Genomic DNA, 23,270 nt, shown 5'->3' with positions numbered 1-23,270 from the left:
GTCAGCACCTGTCACCACTGCTGCACACCTTTTATCTGCACTCATTTAAGCAGCATATATAAAGAAGCGCCATCCGGTGGCTGGAGGTGTAAACACAAACAAAGATATTTAAAAACGGCCGAGTAGCAGCAGCGTAATGTTAAAGACTCGCTGTGCAGTTTATCTGAGCTCGACAGCTTAGCTACACATTTTATGGATGATTGCAATAAGGTGACAGTGCTGAACTAACAATCCTGTCACAGCAGCAGCTTCTTGCTTCTAGGATAAAGCCTCTAAGTTAGACTCAGTTACTCGCCCAGGTGCTGCATTTAAGCTCCTCAGCGAGCTGTACTGTTTTGCCCTGCATCTGGACTTGCAGGCGTTTCTTTAGCTCATACCTGGTCTGATTGAGTCGCTGCAGTTTTGTGCTCTATATTAGCTGCATGACATTTTGTGTACAGACTGAGTGATGAATGCATCAGTGGCATTTCTTCATATCTGTTTAGTCACCTAATTTTTGTAAATGATTTGCCTGAGTTAACCTTAAAACACAAAAGATAAACAAAATTCGGGCCGACGGTTGACTCGTCTCCACATTTATGTGAAAATATGATGGCATGGCAGATTTTTGTATTGTTTTAAATGTCTTAAATCTGAATTCTTAGGATTTTGTTTTCTGCAATTAAACCTTTTTTATGATAATCAAGTAAAATCGAACTGAAGTTGGAGTAATGTTTAAATAAGGGGGCACAATTAGATGTTTGTGAAGATCAATATATCCCTGAAAACTGAAGTTGATCAGCTTCTTATTTATTTCTTTGTTTACTTGCAGCAAATGGAGCGATTCAAGGTAGTGGAAAGAGAAACCAAGACAAAAGCATACTCTAAAGAAGGGCTCGGTCTGGCACAGAAGGTGGACCCAGCCCAGAGGGAGAAGGAGGAGGTCGGCACGTGGCTAACGGTGAGCTTCATAATCAAATGTTGTCATACGAAAGATGGGAAATGGTTTGTTTGTGACAGGAAGAGTAGTATTTCTTCTAGATTAGTGTCATCTAAATGCTGTCAAGCATCACATTAATTTGTGTAGAGTAGTACTTTCTAATCCTGTAAGTCTAATCACCCATTTAATGTAACCACTGCTGTAAAGCAGAACAGGCGAGTCGAATGACACCGTGGTGAAATCTGTTCTTATTCTCAAACGCAGAAACTACTTTGAGTCAGCGGCTCAGTTCATGTGTCACAGCTCGGGTCTCTCATGAGGAAGTTTTCTGCTTGAATTGTTTTTAATTTTCTTTTGCAACGAAACCTGGAACTGAAAGTGAAATCAGGTGGAACTAAAACCAAAATTAAAACAAAACGCCGTCTCAGCTTTCAACGAAAACAGACTCCCATTAATCGACAGCCATTTCTAAACATGACCGTACTTGTGTTTGGCGCTCTATAAAATGTGTCGTCATTCTGATCATCAGAGTAAAAAGGCTGATTTTGAGCAGAGATGTTAAAACGGCGAATCACATAGTTAATTAATAATTTATCTTATTTGTCAGGTTAAAAATGTCAAAATTTGATGGTTTTGTGTTTATACACTTGTTTATTTCATCTTAGACTTAATGGGGATTTCCCCCAAGTCTCAGAATGGTGGGACTAAACTTGTATGTATATTAGCCCATCTATAATAAAGGCAGTAAATCAATGTTGCCTGTATGTATGTATGTATGTATTTATTTATTTATTTATTTATTTACCCCTCAGTTGTCAAACACTGTTTGGGGTATTGTTGTCACCCTGCCGGGTGGGCAGGCAGTGTGGACACAAGTTTGTAAATGCAGTAACTCAAGAATGAGATGCAGGAGTTTAAAATTGAGTCTATAGGTATATTTCCTAGGAGGCTGAGGAATAAGGCTGGTGTCCAACAGTGTGTGTTGGTGTTTTGTGTTCCCAGAAATCTCTTTTTACATTTTTTCTGTGCATTTTATGAACAAAAATATCTATTTTGATTGAATAAATGAAATCTAATGTAATAAACCTGCTTAATTAAATTTTAGTCCATGCTTTGGGAATCCTTCAGCGATGGCTGTGGCTCATTTTCAGGTGTGGCTGCCAAAACATTCCTCCGTTATGGAAAAACTTATGCTGCACGACACATTTTAAACACTCAATGACTTCCTCCTTTTGTTTTGCCTTTTGTAATCTTAACAGCAAAATTAGGCTTTTTAGTTTAATACTTGCTGTTTTTTACATGTTAAGCCTGGGTAAAAAAATTTTTTTTTAAACTTATCCGAACCTACTTAATAAGCGAGCGAAGGAAAGTCCCATTTTTCCACTATTAAAAAGCCACTTCTGGATCTAAACATGGTTTGTTTCGTCAGCCGATGATTCCAAACGCCAAAGAGTTGATTTTTAATGTCATCCAAGGTTTACAATGGCAGCAAATATTTAAAGATTTTAATGATAAATTTCTTCAAGAGCCGATCTAGTTAAAGGTCTAATAACCAGCTGAGTTTTGTCACACCGCTGCCATGTTAACTTTTAATGTCTTTTCTTGCTCAGAATACGATAGACACTCTGAACATGCAGGTGGACCAGTTTGAGAGCGAAGTGGAGTCTCTCTCAGTCCAGACGAGAAAAAAGAAAGGAGACAAGGAGGTCAGTGTGTGCTCTCATCTCTGATTCATTCATTATTTTCTTCTCTACTCGCCTCTGAGGTTCTTTTTCTCTCAGCCTTCTCCCTCGTCTGTTTACAGCTGACACAGATCACTCGGTCAGCCGGCCTTAGCCTTGCAGCCTTTCTCTCTCCTCTTTTATCTCCCTCTCTGCTACAGAGGTCAGATAGTGTGTCCTCCATTCATCTTCTGTCTCTATCCAGACAAGGGCAACTCTCCTGACTTCCTTCTTTTGGCTTTCGTTTCAAGTCCTCTTCAGGGATCTCATTTATAGAGAAACCTGTGGATGACAGTGCAGATATTGCAAAAAGCATGAAAACTTTCAGATTCCATGTTTGAGTTTATAGCTCATGCTGAAGAAAATACTTTTGTTATGTCACAAAGTGTTTGCAGCCGACTTTGTTAGCCTCGCATTTAGTTGTGAGCACGAATTTTTCGCCGTGGACGTTTCATAAATGAGACCCAGAGGAGTTTATTTTTATCTGTATCTTGTGCGGTTAGTTTAGCTGGCCAAAAGCGTAGGACCGTCTCTCTCAGCAGAGATCTTCAGAGTTACTGTTGCACTGTACTGCTGCTGTAAGATTGTGGTTTTCAGACCAAAAGTTTAAGGCTTAAAATTTCTTTTGGTATAAAAATCTTCACACAGGGTCTCTCTCTCTCTCTGTTGTGCTTTGTACTTTGATTTTTAAATGTTCAAGATGCAAGAAGGATGAATTTAAAAAAAAAATAAAAAAAAAAAAGCTACAAAGTGTGTGCAGAGATAAAGAGGGGTTCTGGTTAAATCTTACGTTTATAGGCCACTAAGTTGGCTCCTATTAGGACATGTTGCCACTCGCCACTTTAATAGGTCCTTACTAATACTGAGCTGGACCTTCTCTTGCCTTCAGAACTGCCCTAATTCTTCATGGCATAGATTCATATATTGATTGCGTCACACAGTTGCTGCAGATTTGTTGGCTGCAGATCCCCGATATAAATCTGCCGTTCTACCGCATCCCAGAAGGGAGCTCCATTAGATTGAGATCTAGTGATTGGAGGCCATCTGAGGACAGGGACATGTTCAGAAAATCAGTTTCAGGCTACTCTGCACAAAGAGGAAGTACTGGCAGTATAAATATTTCTTATTGTTCTCTTTGGATGAAAGAAGCTCATGACTAAAATTTTTAACATGTTTTTTATTTTATTTTTATTTTATAATTTACAGGATACCTCTGGTGATGTTTTTTCCTCTCACTGTGAGCGTGTTGTGTTCTTCCAGCTCTGTTGTTGTCCAGAAACTATTAAAAACTCGAGTCCTCCGATACACACTGCTGCATTAACATCAGACACACACACTCTTTATTTTGTTCTGCTGCCCCAAATACTTACCAGAGCACCAAATGTGTTTTAATCTACAATTGAAAACGATTTGCTGCAGACTGCTGTAGCCGGACCGAAGAATTCATACAAAACTCACAACTTTTTTTTTTTTTTTGTTTTTTAGATTAACATTACAATATACATTATATTTTCAGTCTTTTAAGGCTTTATTGGGATCAAAATAGGGAAACAAAAAATAAAAGAAAACAATTTGTTTTATTAATGTTAGAGCCAAATAAACTTGTATACAGGCTTGGACCGTTTCTTAATTACACTTGTGGTCTGCATACTCCTCATGGACATGAACGTCATGGGGTAGTTTTGGATTTTCCCATTCAGAGTATTGCTCAATGCAGTAAGTGCTGTCAAACAAATCCTTCATATCTTTGAGGCTGTGTGGATTAGAGAAAACAAACTTGTGCAGCCGATTGTTTTTAAACTCATTAAAGATGTGTGCTGCACCATGATGCCACCCTGGAAAAAACAGTACAAGGATGATCTCATTAATTTCATGCTTCTAAGTACATATAAACGTCTGACTACAACTGTAGCTGTGGCACAAGAGGCCAAAGAGTTCAGGTGTATGTTGGAGGCTTGTTCATGCTCCTGACTGTTCTGGTGCAGTGTTAAAATGCACTAAGGTGAAACATTAACACGCCACACTTGGCTGCCTGCACCAGCAGCCACACCAGACATTTCCATAAGAGTCCTGACCGCCTGTTTTAACAGCTGCTGTGTTGTTATAATCACATCAGCCCAGCTTGCTCGTGCACTCTTTTCTTTTATTCCTCAGAGGTATCTGGGTGTGTTAGTTTTATCTAAACTTATCTCTGGACAAAGAAACGCAATACATGGCTGAGAGCTCCAGAATATGTATGAAGCTTTAGAAATATAAAATATTGAAGTAAGAGGTGCAGTTATGCGTGAGCTAGCTTATATGATGCATTAAGCCATAAAGTGCACATGTAGCGGCATGTTACGCTCGCACAGCCTTATAGCTGTCAAATGCTCCGGCTGCTGTATGCTTTTTTTTTTTTTTTTATAAATAATTAATGTAGAGAATTGGCATGCTCAAACATGCTCAAACATGTTAAGAGATTTTCATAACACAGATATAATCAATGTTTGGACTTAAGCAAATTAAAAAGTAGATTGTGGGCCTGTGTTGCCTCCTTACATTACTTAAATTGCTGTTTTGTTTTTCTTCTTCTCGCCTATTTTTGGTTGTACAGAAGCAGGACCGGATCGAGGAGCTGAAGAAATTCATTGAGAGGCATCGGTACCACATCCGGATGCTGGAGACGATACTGAGGATGCTGGACAACGACTCTGTGCAGGTGGAAGCCATCAGGAAGATCAAGGTCAGAGGCTAGAGTGATTGGTGTTTTCTGTCCTTTTCTCAGTTTTAAACATAGAATCAGCAACTAAATGTTTGTACAAAGGCACAGTTTGTGTCCACAAGATCTTCTTTGGGTGTTACTTGCAGAAATAACTTATTCTAATTTAATTAGTGTGCCAAACTTTTCCTAAAAATTAGTTTTACGGCCTTTTTCTTTGTTTTTCCATCAACTAAATGAAATATTTATACAAAAAGTGTAAACCTTCATCAGATGAATTTATTTATATACTGCCACACACAAAATTAGTTTAAGAAATGTTGTATACGAAACTTTCTTGTAACTTTCCCTTCTATCTGCACTTTCCGCAGGATGACGTAGAGTATTATATCGACTCGTCGCAGGATCCCGACTTTGAGGAGAACGAATTCCTTTACGACGATCTGGATTTGGAGGACATTCGTAAGTAGAGAAGGAACCGGGGTTTGGTTTCTGAATTCACACTTTTTATTTGTTTACGTGTAATTGTGTGAATGCCGTGAGGCTCTTTCTGCTAATGCCAGCTATATCTTTTGGCGCTCGTAACATTTATACTTTTTGAAATATTAAGCATTTTATGCCCTTTTTTTTTTTGGCCCCTTGAGATGAATGGGACCACATCACAAGTGTCTATGCTGATTTAGCTCCCCGCGGGTGGGCTGTGTTTTAGCTCAGTGAGATGAGCACCCGTTCTCAGAGCGGGAGGCCCGGGTTCAAATCCCACCTATGGCAACAATTTCTTCAGCTAACAGTACAACTTTTTTTTTTTCTTTAAAGTCTTTTCAACACAAATTTCAGTTTCTTCACCTCTTTTCAGAAAAGAGTTCAACAAGTTCACCTCCTTTAAGCAGAAAGTTCAGCTTTTTCACCTGTTTTCAGCACAAATTTCAGTTTCTTCTGCTCCAGTTTGGTTTAGTGAGATGAGTAGCCGCCTTGAGACCAGATGGTGCAGGTTCGAATCCTACCTATGGCTGCTGCCCCACATCTTTTCCTCTTGCACTCGCTCCACCCTTTCAAATAAAGCAGTTTTCACCAAAGAGATAAGCTTCTACGCCTCTTTTCAGCAGATAGTTCTGCTTTTTTTCAGATTCCACTACATGGCATTCACACTGCATTTTCACAGGAAATGCAACTTTTTCTAGTTGCACGTAATATCCTCCCCGTATCCCCAGCATCCTCCTCTGTCACACCAACCATGTTTTCCGTCACTACATCCATGAATCTTCTCTGTGGTCTTTCTTTTTTCCTTCTGCCTGTCTGCTCCATATTCAGCATTTTCTTCTTCCAGTCAATCCAACGTCTCTATTCTGCACATGTCCAAACTCATCCTTTTATATTCTCCTTTCTAATCCCGGTCACTTCCAATGGAAAATCTTAACATTTTTGACTATATCATATATACATCATATATTACTAAAATGGCCCAAACCACAGTTTTTTGTAAACAGCTTTAAACATTTAAACCTACCAAAGTCTTAAAGGCCTTTTGACTTTCACTGACCTCCCTCTCTGCCTCTGCTTTCTCCAGCTCAGTCGCTGGTCGCCACTTCACCGCCGGGGCACTCGCACTTGGAGGACGAGATCTTCCAGCAGTCCAGCAGCACACCCACCTCCACCACCTCATCTTCACCCATCCCCCCGTCGCCTGCTACTTGCACTACAGTAAGAGAACTTTCCCCAGAGTTAGCTAAAGCTTCTGTTATGTGTGTGCTTTTGTCTGTGCTAGCTGTGCACTAATAAATAAAACACTGAGGGCTTTTTAAAGTCATTTAAAAAGGATTAAGAGTAATTTGGACCCCACTTGTTGCTCACAATCATTCAAGCTTTTCTGCATATTATTTGCATCCTTGATGTTCCCGTCCCCAGTGATATGACAATTAAAATTACTTTAAAAATCCAAATGAATAAATTAACCTGCTGCTTTTCCACCAAAAATAATCATCCAGTTTTATCTCATCACTGACTGCTGAACCTGTCACTAATGGTTCTATTGAAGTAATACTGGTAATCGAGGGAAATTAAGTCGATTGTTACACTCAAGTTGAGTCAATATCTAAAATATAAATGAAAGATAATTGCCTTTGTAGCTTTTGTAGTGCCCTGCCATCTGCTCTCATTGTTCTGTTGCGTTGCCTTTATATCATCTGTTCTTCCTATCCGCCCACACACAGTATGTAGTGAGAGCAGTTATTATAGGGCTCGTTTGTCTGAATAGAAGGCGTGGTATTGTTCCGCGCTGCTGATGAGAAGTTACACCGTGGCATTAAAGGGAATGTAAAGGATGAGGAAGGTCTTCAGTAGGCTGCTCTGACTCGGCTGTGAAGGTTTCTAGAAGTTGTTGAGTTTGTTCGACACAGACATACATGATGATAATGAGACGCAGTATAAGTTTGGATGTTTGCTTTACCTTAGAGTTTGCACTAAAAGTCAAATGTAACAAAACATCTGGGAGTCCCAAACTACAGACGGCTGTTCTACGAAGCAGAATCTGGAAGTTTTAGTGTTCCAGAGGTAGTTAATTTTATTAGCATTCACTTAAGCTACAGAGCTAATCGGTTCCAGAGCAGATCACGTGCAAGATAAAAGATCAACGCATGTATAACCACCCCCTACTGACCAATCAGTGCTCCAGAAAATTGCATCAGCATTCATTGTAGAACTTGTTGAACTTGATGCATGGAGGGTATAAAGTTTTTAAAAACCATCAAACATCAGGTTTTTTAATTTCTGAGTTGATACTGATCTCCAGTAAAAAAATGTAGATTCAAATATGAAACTTTATTCCTATGTTGTTGTTGTTGTTGTTTTGTTTTGGGTTTTTTTTCCCCTCAGTGGTTTTATTGATCTGTAAGGCTAAACATATATAAAAAAAATCCTAAAATAGGGCACCTCTTGTACTTGCTGACCTTTTGCACATAGTCTGAGCCTCAGTGTGATTTTTTTTTTTTTTTTTTTTTTTTTTTCTTTTTTTTCTCCTCAAACATTAAATCTGTACTTGCCCTGTTAAACACTGTCACGGCTGCAGCTTATAAAATACAGCTTACATTGTCTTTACCATAAACACGTCTAAGCAATGATAGAGCTGTGATACTGATAAGTCTGTTCACTTAGTCTGCCTCTTATGTTCTGCCAAAGCACTTACAATATATATATTCATACAGTGTTTTTTCTTCTTCCCATACATACACTCGCTCTACTTTGGCTGTAGCTGCTGTGTTGCTTTCAACCTGTAGTATGTGTTCACTTTGTTTTATTTTTGCGTTGTGCTTTGATTGTCTTTATAGGGTTACTCGCTCTGCAGCCAATTTTTAGAAAAATTCCACAGCTTTTTCCGTGACACACCTTTGTGTTAACATGCACACAGGAATGGGAATGTGGCAGGATGCACATTGCAGATAGTGGGTTGATTCTGATGTACCAACATGTACACAGACTAATGTTAATGTAAGTGCACGCTTCTTAAATTGAGGTTTACTTTGCATGTTTCTGCACACAGTGCAAAAATCTGAAATGAAAGATGATCTCCATTTTCCCATACACATAAGCAGCATAAGAATTAAGCAAGACTGAGAGGAAAAAATGTGCTCGTATAAAGTTGTTGATGGTAAATGCAAATTAAATATAAAGTGCATTAATTACTTAACTGCAATGGACAGCTATGGATACTTTAACCAGAAGAATTAAAACATGAGACCCAAAAAGCTCTGCAAAGCTTAAATCTGCTACTGCCTGCTTCCCCCCCCCCACCCCCTTCTTTTCTTCTTTTTTCACTTCACACACACATTTGCATTGGCGCATATGAGGATGACAACCATGGTGTTTGTCTCTGTGGCCCTAATGCCATGTGTGTTTTTTTTTGTTTTTTTTTCAGGAGAACTCAGAAGATGATAAGAAGAGGGGACGTTCGACAGACAGTGAAGTTAGTCAGGTTAGTGTGAAGATGCCGAAACCTCTCCCAGTAAAGCAGGAGTGCCGAAAGCTCCAGGAACATCATTACCTTCTGAGATTATCATAAAGTGCTGCAGTTATCAGTTAATTTTCGTTAAGTAAATAGTCAGACGAGTGTGAACGTCATAGACTGCATGTAAAGCCTATGTAAGTGCATGCCTTAAACCAAAGTCCATCTGGACTCTGGTCTAACAACTCTGGAGTCATCTTGGAACCAGTCTGATCCTAAACAAACTAGGAAAGAGCCAGAACCTCAAACCACAGTATCCAGAGCACCAACACTGCTCAACACACCACAAACAAAAAGTGTAAAATTTCTACATCTTTACTAAAACACAAGAGTAGAGAGGTTTGCTACAACATAGCTGAAACTGTCATAAACATCTATGGTCATGCACCAGGGCAACAACATTAATTAGTATGTACTAATATGTTGCCTGTTTTTACTACTTAAATTTTAAGCCAACCACCTTCTTTGCTACTGCAAAGATTTCTATTCAGGATTCTTTGAGTCTCCTCACATGACGTGTCTGCTTAAACCTGCAATCTCTCCAATGTCCTGTAGGGGGCGATCCCTCTGGTTGCAAAAAGACGTCTAGTTCTACATGTTAAAAAAAGCCTTCATGGCAATGGCAAAAACACTTAGGTTGAGACTTGACAACAGGATTCTTCATAATGGCTACACCTTTTAAATACAGCCAATGGTGACAGCTATATATAAATGTTGCACAGTCTCTTTGTTATCTCCTTCATCGATGACTAGCAGGGGAACCAAAGCACTATCCTTTTCCTGTTTTAAGTCCACAAATGAGCCTGAAATTTTCATGGAGATTTTTCCCTGAAATCCCCAAACAGCATACTTATCTCATCTGCCTTAAAATATATTGTTGTGTGGGTCAGTCCCTCATGTTCAATCGAATCTTTGACTTTGGTTTATGATTTGTCCTCAGCGATAAATGAGCAGTGTTCATTGTACTGTAATTAAACAATGATGTGTTATTGGGCAAAAAACAATTGTTGTCCATCAGATAATGGAGCAACAAGAGCAGTGCTTTGAAAAGTCATTGATTAAGACATCAGGTTAATTTTTAATTAATTCATGTATTTTTTTTAATATTTTTCAGTCGCCTGTGAAGAATGGAAATCCCTCCTCTTCGTTATCCTCTTCTTCCTCCTCCTCTGCTTCTTCTTCCGTCTCGGGACTGACCTCATCTTCAATGATCTCTATGGCGACCATCGCTGGGGGAGGAAGCAGTAGCTCTGGGGGCAACAGTCATCACAGCAACTCAGCAGGTCATCTCACCAACACTTCCGCTGGCAGCTACAGCAACGCCACCCAGCAGCCGCCGCACCCGTCAGCGCAGCAGCAACAGGCCAAAAACTCCGTTAGCTCCTCTTCCTCCTCCTCAGCTCCTATCTCCAACTCCAGCACCTCCACCAACAGCCACCCTGCCTCACTGGCCGCCTCTCCACCCAATGCCAGCACACAGGAGCTCCGTGCTTCAAATTCGCAGCCGCAGGCTCCATCAGGGTCCACGCCAACCTCCAACAGCCTGGGCCTTAGCCTGGGCCTCTCTTTGGGGAAAGGCATTTCGGGCGCCGTCACCACCAGCCCCATGTCCGGAGGCCTCGGCCTGTCGGGGATGCCGGCATCCCTGACGGGCACCATGGCAGGCCTTCTGTCCAGTAACACCCCTGCACCCTACGCTCAGGCGGTCGGCTCCAGCTTACCAGGCTCTTTGGGTGGAGTCAGCACAGCAACGACCAACAGTGCTGTAGGCTCCATCGGCAGCGGGAACATGACAGTCGGCGGGCCGACATCCTCGACAGGTCTGCTGGGTGCAGCGCCGGGCGTGGTTGGCTCTGGGATTCTGGGTTTGGGCTCTAGTCAGTCAGGGGTGCAGGGCTCATCCTTGGTGTCACCGAGCTCGGTGGGAGGTTTAGCCCCAGGTAGCGGAGTAGGAGTCATCGGGAGCAACGGAGGCAGCTCGGGATCAGCAGGGAGTGGAGTAGTAGGAGGAAATTCGCTCCCTGTCCGACCACCGAGCCGACAGAAGCAGAACGGTAGCACTAGTGAGTATCTAATGTCTGCGTTTTTCCAGCACCTGTAGAAATAAAGTTTCAGAGAGAAATTACACCTGAGGATGATTTCTAAGTGCATTTATGTATTTATGTTTTTATTACAGGTTACAGTGCTGTGGTAGCAGACAACACAGCAGACTCCGCCCTCAACAGTGCCAGCCAATCCGCCCTCAACAGTGCCAGCCAACCCTCATCTTTGACCTCTACAGCCAATCAGCCGTAAGTAGCCAAAGCAGCTGGTTAGAGGACATGATTGTTTTTATAGAAGCATTTTAATGAAATTGACTGTCACCACTACCCTCTCCTTTTTGTTAGACTTTATTTCTTATTTGTCTGATTAAAAATACGCGTACAAAGCATCCTTAGAGCCGCTCAGATTCCATAGCTAAAATGACTGCATTAAAGTCTTCCTATATGCACTTCTAATTAAAAGCCTTTTAACCTTCGGCCTGCACAGGAGTATTTGTCAAAGGGGATTTTATTGCGAAACTTCTGCTGCTTGTGGAAAACAAGACTTTCTGGAACTTCTTTAGATTTGTGCTCCTTTTTGACTGTGACCCCAGCCTAAACAAATCCATGTTTCCTATTTCCAGTAAGGACACTGGTCCCAGTCTACTGGGCTCTATGAGTTTGTCATCCAACTCTCCATCCCCGGCCTCTTACAGCGAGGCCAAAACGGTGAGCGGCAGCAACCTGTTGAATGGGCCAATGTCCTACTCACAGCAGTCCTCCGACAGCATCAAGGTGAGACACATTTGAACATACGAAGGTGAACAGCTATGTTTTTAATCGTTTTGGGGGGATATGGGAGTTTGGGATTTGAGTGTTGTTTGCTAAGAGAGCAACTTAATCTCCCAAATCTCCACAGACTATTCATTTGCATGCAGACACAATAAGAATGGCCTTTGCTTTAATTAATTTGTTCTGCCAACAGTTAAATCCAAAGGGGAGATGATTAGTCTCATTACTGCTGTTTGTTGATTAACAGAGCTGTTTAAAGCAAATTTCAGCAAACACTGAGAGAACAGTGCCAAAAATCAATAAATGTCGACACGGAGGAACCAAATACCTGCCAAGTTAGGTTGGTACAGTAATGTTTTAAAGAGGTATGAATATACACCGATCACACACATAATGACCCCTGACAGGTGAAGTGAATGACTCTGATTATCCCTTCATCATGGCACCTGTTAGTGAGTGGGGATATCAGGGACCAAGGGAACACTGTGCTCAGAGTTGATGTATTAAAAGCAGGAAAATTGGGTAAAAATACAGATTTGAGCATCAGAACTGGACCACAGAGCAACAGGAGGCCTGGTATGATGAAATGGCTTTCTTTTAAATCTTGTGATTGCTGCGTGTTTGTGCCGTGCTTACCTGGGGACCATCTGGCATCAGGATGTACTATTTGAAAGAAGGCAAGCCAGCAGAGGCAGTATGATGCTCTGAGAAATGTTCTGCTGAGAAACTTTGGTTCCTGCCATCCATGTGGATGTTACTTTGACATTTACCACCTAACTAAGCATTTCTGTAGGCCATGCACACCCTTTCATGGAAACTGTATTCCCTGATGGCTATGGCATCTTCAGCAGGGTAATGCATCCACCCACAAAGCAAAAAATGGTTCAGGAATGATTTGAAGAGCAGAACAATAAGTTTGAGGTCTTGATTTGGTCTCCAAATTCCCCAGATCTCAATCCAGTTGCACAAGATGTGCTGGATAAACAAGTCTGATGCATGGATCCCTGACCTAGCAACTCACAGGACTTGGAGGAACTGGTGCTAACATTTTGGTGCAGATACCACAGCACACTCAGGGGTGGGGTTGAGTCTGTGCTTTGACGGATCAGTGCAGCAGAAGGGGGGCAAACAGAATATTAGAGGTGGTCATAATGTTGTGCCAGATCATTGTAAGTTCAAAAGTGATCTCCAATTATACAGTGTTTCCATGGGGATATAAAAAAAAAAGAGTAAGATCATTTGATTCTTGATGAATGAAATGTTAAAGCTGCAAAATCTGAATTACTGAAAACTTGCAAAAACAACAGTTTTTGCTGGAGAATTTGCAGCCCTGTGAATTTCATACAAACTTCCTGTTGTATAAAATTTCAAGGCGGTGTAAATCTGTAACAGAGCTTATAGAGTCTTTACATAAAAGTGAAGTTGAACCATGGCGACAATATTTAATATTTATTAGTATCAGGAGAAAAGTCTGTGGGATCATTTTAGCTGGTAGGTATTCGAGACTCAGTGTGAAGTGAATATTTTACCAAAATTGAAATGTTTAATTTGCCCAGTGTGAATTTCTTCCATTTCGTATCTTTGCATACGCACAATTGAGCTCGAGTTAGCCTGTGACTAAACGTACTAATTTCTTTGGCTTTAAGTTCAACTTTATTTTTATGGAATATGTTAGACTAACTCAGTGTTTCTCCAACTGATTTTGGATGATCTGAGAAAATATGGAGAGTAAAGTAGGACTTTTGTAGGGGATGTACAGAAACAAGAGGTTTTTTGATACTAGAGTGCTGACCTCCTTCACTAAAACTCATCTTCGATCTTTTTATATTCTTCATGATTTGGCACTCAAACAGTCTGAATGGCTGCACTACAGACCAATCTAAAGTATCTTTGAACCCCCTGGATGTGCTTGCAGACGAGTACACACAACTTTAGGTCCACCACATAAAACCTGACCGCAGTCAACACACCAAACGAGAACAATAATTTCTCTATGGATGTGGTTTTAGTCGATTTTGTTTCTTGTAGTAACAAAAATCTCTGATCTAAGAGTTAAAGTAAATCACATTATTGCAGTATGATATTGAAGGACACTCTCCAAGCTATCCACGTACTTGCGAACATATAGTGCATTATTTTTGTTGTTGTTTCGTCATGTCATCTTGAAATCACTCCTCAAGCTGCCTGACGCTACGTCACATGCATCTTAGGAAGGGAGGGCACAGGAGCAGAGAAACCAAACAGCCCGAAAACTGAAGTCAAAGTGATTTCCATGACAACATTATCAGTGGTGCGGGAACTCGAGTTCCTGTGTTCAAGCAGGTATGATAACTCTGTGCACACGTCCTGGAGAATCTTTTTTCCCAAGTGTCTCCTTGTCTGTCCTCATCAGCCCCAAGAGCCTCTGAGCAGCCTCAAGTCCATGGCCGAGCGAGCAGCAATGAGCTCAGGGATCGAGGGAGATGTGACCTCCCTGCACCTCACCTCAGGTAAGACACACACACACACACCTTGATAAAAAGAGATGGAGGGTTACCATAGAGCAGAAATAGAAAAGCTGTGTTTTAATGGAACAAAATGTCATCTCACCTCCCACTCTCAGCCGCCTCTGAACAAAAACTGCTGATGATATTATCATCCCTGACTCAACTCCACTTTTCTTTCTCTCCATTTCCAAAACCCGAATCCCTCTCATCGTCACTTCCCCTCACTCTTTCCTATTCAGAAATATTCCCCAGCAGCACTACGGCCCCTTCAGGCCCCCCATCAGGACCTCAGCCCTCGCTGTCAGAAGTCAGCATCCCCCCATCGTTGGGGGTGTGTCCGCTGGGCCCGGTTCCCCTGTCCAAAGACCAGGGCTACCAACAGGTCATGCAGGAGCAGGCGTGGACGCATATGCCACACCCATCCGACTCCGAGAGAATCAGGTGCAGTGAAATTTTTACCACCCACCTTTTCTGCAGTCAGAAAAAGCATCGTTATACACAACACACTACAGGCAGCTTCACAAACAAACAACTGTTTAAATTCAGAGGAGGCCAGGTTCAAGTCAGCTGTAAAATAAATAAATAAAAATAAAATAAAGCCCATTTCTTTACCTGAATCTAAGAAGACTCAGTAGTTCACTGCGGTACAACAGTGAGTGTCTACAGTCATCTGTAAAACATGGTGGAGACTCTGTCATGCAGAACTAAGTCGTACATACAGAAAGTCAGATTTGCATCCTCTATGCAATATAACCTGGAAGGTTACTCACTGATAATGTCTTAGTTCTGCAGCATGTCAGTGATCCCAAACACATCCCAGTGCAGTATATTCAGTTCACTGTGTTGAATAAAGGTGGTCATACCAAACATTGACTTTCAGGCTCATTAGTGCTGCACTTTTCTTCCCTCATATACTGTTTTCCACTCATAGCATAGAATGAAATGACATGAAATGTTGTACATGCACAACAAAACTGTGGAAATTCATGTTTGTGCACTTTCCAAACATAAATAAATCACTGTATCTATTCCATATTTACCCATTTACAAGTGACTTAACTTTTGACCAGCACTATACACTACAGTTGTTAAAAGATCTCCTCACAGTGACTCTATCAAAACATCTACGGATCAGATTGGACAAAAGCGCCTCAGCTCTTTGTGTAAACAATAGTAAAAAATATTTAAAAGAGCAAAATTCAGTCAACTGAAGTCAGTGGGAGAAACTGCAGCACAGGGAATAAAAACCCCACTGCTTTATTCGATTTGTGTGTAGTACAGTCTGATACTGGAGTGCTCAGTAATGTAGCCCACCTGTACACACACAGTCATAATTGCAGAAGTGATTATATTGGTACAGTATCTACAATGCAGTCAGCCCACACAGATACAATTGACATTTAAATCAAACACTCAAACCCTCTTGTCCCACAGTACCTGTTGTGCTTTACAGATGAGAGCGCGCACACACACACACACACACACACACACACACACACGCAGAGCGTGGATTTTGTCTTGTTGTGATTAAAACATGACTCTGTAATAAAAGCGTGACAGACGTGTTTGTTCCACCTGTTTCTTAAAGTATAATTTACCTTCAGCTTACACGCACACACTTGTTTCTCCTACACGCACAGAGCTCATTTCCTCCACGTTTGATTTGAAGTGCTCACATTAGTCAGACACTCGCACACTTTCTGTTCTGCTCCGTTTGTGGGACTCTGTTATTTTAGGCGCGCCCTCGGTGCACACAGCTTCATGGAAACAGACAAACTGGGTTTGTCATCATTCTAAAAATACTCGGAAAAGTGCATTTAGGTAGAGAGAGTGACCCACTGCTGAATTTTCCTACTTTCTGTGAATCCATCAGGGAAGGAAAATCTTTATATAGATCATTGTGTACGTACGACCCACATGTTCCTCAACATGTGACATCTCGGTCTTCAGATCACATGTTGGTAAAATGAGTCTGCCGTGAGAATAACTCTGATTCTCACAATTAAACACATTATAAATGTTAGGCTTTGATTTTTCTTACATTTCGACCAGTTTGTAGTTTCTGATGTCACGGTGTCAGTGGTTCTGATTGCCCATCTTGACTTGGTGTTTACAAATGGGAATCTCAACCTGTTGCTTTACTTTATTTTTGCACTTGTAGTGTTTGCATTTCTTTATATTTATTTTTTTAAAAAGCCTTCAAACAGAGCTTCTTCACTTTTAACTGTGCAGAGACGATGGGTGAAGTCTGTCGATGAGGGTTGTTTAGGTCATGGAAGAAATCCTAATTGGTTATTTTGTTCTGCTTATTTTCAGCCCCATATTTTTATTCTCAAGCTCTACTAGAGTAGCTTAACGTGATTCACGGCTCAACAAAAATCCATCTGAGCTTTCGTAGAGCCCATCAGTTCATCTGCTTTTAAGGCCACCCTCTCTTTAAGCCACCTGTCTTCTGATTGGCTGCCCCTGACAAATGGAAGGTTTTAAAGGGAGGTGCTTCAGTACTTTCACCTTTTTCTGACAGCACAAGTTTTAATCGTGGATTTTCTTAAACATCTAATATAGTTGAGATGAAAAACTGATTTTTAGGTAAAGATGTTTAAAAAAATGAGATCAAGACAAATTTTTTTTCATCTTTTCTGTTTCTCCCCCCTTCTATACTGAAGATAAGACTTTAGGAATGCAGCGTGTTATCTAAAAAGTTATGCTAAATTCTTGCCATTTTCTTCATTTATAAACCATTAACTCCCCTCTCTGTCTGTATTACAGGCAGTACCTGATGAGAAACCCCTGCCCCACCCTGCCTTTCCACCACCAGGTGCCACCGCCCCACTCAGACACTGTAGAGTTTTACCAGAGGCTTTCCACAGAGACCCTCTTCTTCATCTTTTACTACCTGGAGGTAAGCGGTGTTGGTCCGTTTCTGCTTAAATGTTGTTTACAGCAAACTCTTTCTGTGAGACTGTTTTAGGTTATAATTGGATCTGCTGAATCGGAATTTGGAGGATGAAGATGATTAGTTTAAATGAAAGAAGGGCCTGTTAGGGAGTCCAGGGTCAAGACTAAATTGATTACACTAAAGTCAGATTTAATTTAGGCTCATGAGGTATTTATGAATCATATTACAAGTAAAATTGAGGATTTCTTTCTCCTCAGAGCCAAAACGTGCTCCTAATTTAGTCTCATTTCTCAGCACTCGTCTTCTCCTCTCTCCCTCTCTGCAGGGCACTAAGGCCCAGTATCTGGCAGCCAAAGCCCTGAAGAAGCAGTCGTGGAGGTTCCACACAAAGTACATGATGTGGTTTCAGAGGCACGAAGAACCCAAGACCATCACTGATGAGTTTGAGCAGGTGAGAATCACATCTGTGTGTTCAGCCGCAGAGTTTAAAAATGTTAACGATATGGATGTTTCTGCAAACATTTAGTCGTGCGTTGACCGCCTTCCTCTTTGTCTTCAAACTTAGTGTTTTCTTTGCTTATTTTAGGGAACATACATTTACTTTGACTATGAGAAATGGGGCCAGCGGAAGAAGGAGGGCTTCACGTTTGAGTACCGGTACCTCGAAGACCGAGACCTCCAGTGACGTGCAGAGAGAAGCGACAGGACTGACAGCTGAGAAAGTGAGAGATGGACGCATGGAGAAGGTTGATCCACCTGCTGACATTCCTGGATTTGACCTCAGCTCGCTGGGAAAAGGAGACGTGCGGGCCGGAGGGGGGCGGGCGGGTTTCGTCCCTCCTCCTGACCCTCCAAATCCCGCCTTACCATCCTCACACCGGCAGTGATAACCCCTCCCACTCCTATCATCTCCTCCTTTCTTCTTTCTATCTCTTCATCAGCAGGCCTTTTTTTTTTTTTTTTTTTTTTTTTTTTTTAAATAAAAAATATTTCCTGGCTTAGACAAATCACACAAACACACACACAAAATAATCACGCGTATAATGTTCTACTATCCCCTGCCCTCGACTCTGAGTTATCCTGTTAATTTGGCTTTAAAACTGTTGCTTCTGTTAGCCCCGCCCTTTAAAGGCCAAAGATTATTGGTCAGTTATATTCTCAGCGCAGGCTCTGTCTACTTTAAACAGACCAATGAAAACCTGGAGATGTGAACTCCATCAGTGAGGTAACACTTCTCAGACTTGCATCAGCTGAGAGAAATGAATTTTAAAATCAAGTGAGAAGCAAACGAGGACGCGTCAAAGAGGATGAGCAGCCAGCTCTTTTCTGCTTCATGAACTTGACAGCTGCTAATGTGACGCTTCGCATAACCTGAGACATAATGATGCTGAGCTTCTGCCTTGTTTTCCACTGGTTTATAATCCAGATTAATTTGGATTTGGAGTAGTGGAATAAAATGATAGCAGGGCTTCATATCCGTGGACACACATCATTTTCGTGCCCGTTAATACGTCAGTCTTTCTGCTTCAGTACAAATTAGGTGGAGAACTTGAACAGCCACATTGAATCTACAGTGAAATGCAGTTGGTGGCCAGATTATTAGGTACAGCTGTGCACTTAAATCGCTCTTCTGTAAAGTCGACCTTCATGATCAGTGTGGTTGTCTCCGTTATTGAGGTGTTAACAGTGAAGTATTGGTTAGAGGTGGTGCTAACCAGGCTCACCTGCACCCTTATATATGTAAAAGTAAAGCTCATCTCCACAACAAGAGCTGATTGGGGTCTTGTTGGAGTAACAGGAAGTCATTCACAATGAATGAATCTGTTTAAAAGAGGGGGAAAAAAATACAAAATTTAGTTTAAAGTAAAAGTAAGCAGAACTAATGAAAACCTAATCATGAAATTTAAAATTATTTGCTGTTCTGCATTTTCGGATCTATTTTTCTAACTCGTTATATCATCAGACGCCGAAGGAGCTGAAATAGAGCAGCGGATATCAGATGCTGTAGGTGAGGCTATTAATGAATGAATTCATCCGCCTCAACAAGCGAGTAGAAGCTGATATTTAGGCCTAGCATCTCTTCCCCCAGTGTGGCGGTTATCATTGGAATCACAGGTGTCAAGTTCCTGAGGTGCAAAAGTGTTGGATTTCTGTGTAAAACAGCTGATTAATGAGGTCACCTGCCCTGCTGCTGTGACGATGAGGCGTCCTTTTACAGCTCTGTGAAGCCGGAGCTCAGCAGTTAGCTTCTCTCTTCTGGTCTGTTTGGGAAAACCAGCAGCCGAACGGGTAAACACTGGTCGTAGGTGGCACCGCAGGCCTCGCTCGCACTCCAGAGGTCCCGTTTCTTGTTATTGTTGTTGTCGGTGTTTGTTTACTTGTGAGGTGGTTCATGCTTTTTGTCCGCTGGTCTAAAAATATCCCGCCCTGCCTACTCCCGTCTATCCGCAGAGGAGGAGTGTGACAACGCAGCCGGCGAGGTGTTGGTAGTAACTGTCTTTTACCTGGTGGGCAGCGTTATGTCATAGTTTCACAAAAATGGCTTCAAACTGGGAGAAGCTTGGACAACTCAAGTTGTAATTAAATCTTCTCCTTTCCCAGTTTTCTCGTCATGCACAGTTTAAATTTTTCTGCGTTCACTCAAACGCAGCGGAGGTGCACGGGGATCCTCTCACGACTACAATAATGGCACTTATGAATACCTGCTGAAAGCTCAGTCCACAATGTTCCTCTATAGAGTTTTTGTTTGTTTTGTTTGTGCACAGATCAGATTGTGTCCACCTTCGCTGCGCTGGCTTGTCGGCAGAAATTTTCCCATCCGGCTGCCAGACAAATATACGATCAGCTGCTCATGTTAGTGTCTGCACGCAGCAGAAAGATGCTAACCAGGTGCTTCTGATAGCTTTCAACAAGCTAAGCTACAACTTTATTTAGGTTTGAAGCTTTATGCCTGAAAATACGCCAAAATGTTTTCATCCCAAGACGTCAGATACTGGCGTTTTGTCTTCAGCAGTACAGACAGAGGGTCGTTTTTGCATCTCTGACCAGAGCAACAGTGGACACAAAGATCAGAGAGGCCATGAAGCTCCGTTTGGGAGCTTTGTGTCCTGCTCTGTCTTGTTTATGACAGATTACTGTTGCTGCACCCAAGGGGGGCTCAAGCACACTTTTAGTAACATGTGAGAACGCTAGAGTCCCCCGCGTTCTGATCAGACCTTGGCCGGTCTTTAATCTGCCAGCCCCTTAGTGCAAAATCTGTGTGCTGCATTGGTGATCTATCAGCGCAGCTCCCTCACATAAATCAAGCCAAATATTTTCAGGACTGCGTGTGGGCCACTTCCTGTTTTGTGCCACATGTGAGAACTGACAAGTGTTAGAAAACAAAAAGCTCCTGACCTGCTCTGTTTGTGAAATCAGCCTCTGTGACATCAGCAGCTTTGACGGTGTCTGTATGAGACCGGGCTCATGCTACACCCGACACTCGGAGCGCCTCACACCCTGGACGTCTAAAACTGAGCAGCAGGTTAAAGCCAGGGGACGTGATCCTCTTAACACAGAGCAGCTCCAGCAGTTATCATGGTGGGTGTTGGATGCTGCCGGCAGCTGGATGGACAGTTTGTTCGTCTCCCACCAGCCTCTTCTTTCCTTCCCTTTTTCCTTCCTCCCTCCCTCGTCCTCCTCCTCCTCTCTGTGCTCGAGCACAAACAGAGCAACACCAGCACTGCTGCCCACATCTCCTGTGTCCTCCAGCTCTCTGCTCCATGTTTACACACTGAAGGGTTCGACTGAGCCGACTGGGCCCACACCAAACACAAACACACTCGTTCTCACACTGCCCGAGCTTCTTCCACAGCTGCCAGCAAAACTCAACAGCAGCTCATTTTTTTTCTTGTTTTTCTTGTTTTTGACACAAAACACTTGAGTTTCTGTCTCTTCCTCTCTCTCTTAGCCGCCGCCGCCTCTCCTCTTCATGCCAGGTAGATATTTCCTTTATTTCTCAGGAAGTATTTGATAGACCATTTTATGAGGAAATGTATCCGCCAGCAGCTCCCATTGCCACAGCACAACTACAGTATATCTTCCCCTCCAGGACAGACTCTCACCGCAGGTTTAATTTCCATCCTTTCTTCTCTTTACACCACAGCGGCCCTTTTCATTTCACTCTTCTTTCTTTTTTTTTGTTTTGTTGTTTTTTGTTGTTTTTAATAAAAATATCCTCCAATGTTTGGAGCAGCACCTGGAAGAGAGACTATCTTTATATTTTGTATCAAGTTTGTGATAGGTTGTGCTTTTTGTTTGTTTTTTTGTTTTGTTTTTTTTGTTCCAGAAATGGGGGAGATCATTTTAAAAGCCAGAGGAGAACGGGGACTGTTCTTTTTAAAGATCAGCGACTTCTCAAAGGAGTGTTTTTATAACCTGACACACAACTCTACACTTATTCACTTGACTGACAGTCGTGCTTTTAACTTTTTTGGGGGGGTTTACTTTTTTTTGACAAGCGGGAGGGATGAGAGGTCAATCCGAGAGCTGAAATGTGAATCTCTCTCTGCCCCTTGGCAAAGAAGTGTTGTATAGACTTCTCATCCTTCAAACTTCCTTATTTTTTTTCCTTCAGTTGTTGTCATCAGACAGCATGGAATAATGACACTTGCAAAGTGGCGCTGAAAAAGTAAATAATGACATAACCATGAATAAAGGATTGTAAAATATTAATAAAATAATTACTTTTCAGAAATCTGCACTTGTGTTTTGGTTTTTCTGGGAGTTTGGGAACATCTGAAGCTTCAAACATGATTGATGACGGGGGTGATTAGAGCTCATGTGAATATACAGGGTGGGCCATTTATATGGATACACTGTAATAACATGGGAATGGTTGGTGATATTAAAGTCCTGTGTGACCATGGTGGCCATTTAGAAGTCGGCCATCTTGGATACAACTTTTGTTTTTTCAATAGGAAGAGGGCCATGTGACACATCAAACTTATTGGTAATGTCACAAGAAAAATAATGGTGTGCTTGGTTTCAACGTAGCTTTCATTGGGTTGAGACCAGGAGACTGACCTGATAACTGTCTCGGCTTACTTTGGTAGTATGATTTGGGTCTTTGGACTGCAGTGAAAATGGACAATGAGTCTGCTCATATCTGAGTCAGAAGCAGCAGGATGGATTATACTATCAGTGGTCACATCATCAGTAAACACTAGTGGCTCTGTTCCACTGACAGCCACTCATCCCTATGTCATATTACCTGTCAAACATGGAGGTAATGTGCGTGCTTTGAATCGTGAGCCGTTTCTTTTCTCCTCCACACTGTTCTCTTCATTCATTTTGGTTTCATCTGTCCAAAGATTTTAGTTTGTTTGTTTTTTCCAGGCAGTCTCTTTAAGCAAATCTAATCTGGTCGTCTTCCTGGCTGTAACCAGTGGTTTGCATTTGGATGAAAACCCAGTTTCAAATCATGAAAACATCTCTTGATTGTAGACCCAGATGTCCCTAAACCTGTTCTTGTCTTGGTTTGATGCTGTGAACTTGTTTCTCTGAACCATGCAGGTAATCACAATTCACACCTCGGCTTCACATTTCGGCTCATGTGGTTAGGTAGAGGATCACCAAGGGGTCCTTTGTCCATCTTTGGGGGGAAACTCCTACTGGGTTTAAATCTGGGACTCCCCACCATTTGACCTTAGAACTGAAGAAGCTTCTCAGATGAGAAGTGAAACGTCTTCAAACAACT

At 41.8% G+C, this 23,270-nt stretch overlaps 1 protein-coding gene across 2 annotated transcripts in view; it reads left to right on the top strand.

The window, feature by feature from the left end:
* The window catches only part of LOC146548639 (CCR4-NOT transcription complex subunit 3-like), a 43,602-nt gene extending 21,330 nt beyond the window's left edge, over positions 1 to 22,272 (top strand). For both annotated transcript variants that reach the window (XM_085262353.1, XM_085262354.1), the window contains 14 exons: positions 812 to 940; positions 2,530 to 2,625; positions 5,234 to 5,362; positions 5,710 to 5,800; positions 6,906 to 7,039; positions 9,249 to 9,305; positions 10,450 to 11,398; positions 11,512 to 11,626; positions 12,001 to 12,151; positions 14,541 to 14,637; positions 14,874 to 15,075; positions 17,404 to 17,536; positions 17,859 to 17,984; positions 18,120 to 22,272. In XM_085262353.1, the coding sequence (XP_085118479.1) occupies positions 812 to 940; positions 2,530 to 2,625; positions 5,234 to 5,362; positions 5,710 to 5,800; positions 6,906 to 7,039; positions 9,249 to 9,305; positions 10,450 to 11,398; positions 11,512 to 11,626; positions 12,001 to 12,151; positions 14,541 to 14,637; positions 14,874 to 15,075; positions 17,404 to 17,536; positions 17,859 to 17,984; positions 18,120 to 18,218 (2,508 nt within the window). In that variant the 3' untranslated portion in view covers positions 18,219 to 22,272. The remainder of the gene's footprint in view (positions 1 to 811; positions 941 to 2,529; positions 2,626 to 5,233; positions 5,363 to 5,709; positions 5,801 to 6,905; positions 7,040 to 9,248; positions 9,306 to 10,449; positions 11,399 to 11,511; positions 11,627 to 12,000; positions 12,152 to 14,540; positions 14,638 to 14,873; positions 15,076 to 17,403; positions 17,537 to 17,858; positions 17,985 to 18,119) is intronic.
* The last annotated feature ends 998 nt before the right edge of the window (positions 22,273 to 23,270 follow it).

Source organism: Mchenga conophoros, linkage group LG22 (assembly GCF_057382185.1).
Source record: "Mchenga conophoros isolate Kocher_MC1m ecotype Shallow Benthic linkage group LG22, M_conophoros_male_GT1.1, whole genome shotgun sequence".
Classification (NCBI taxonomy): domain Eukaryota; kingdom Metazoa; phylum Chordata; class Actinopteri; order Cichliformes; family Cichlidae; genus Mchenga; species Mchenga conophoros.
Note: the sequence above shows the minus strand (reverse complement) of the source record. Positions and strands in the feature narration are given on the sequence as shown.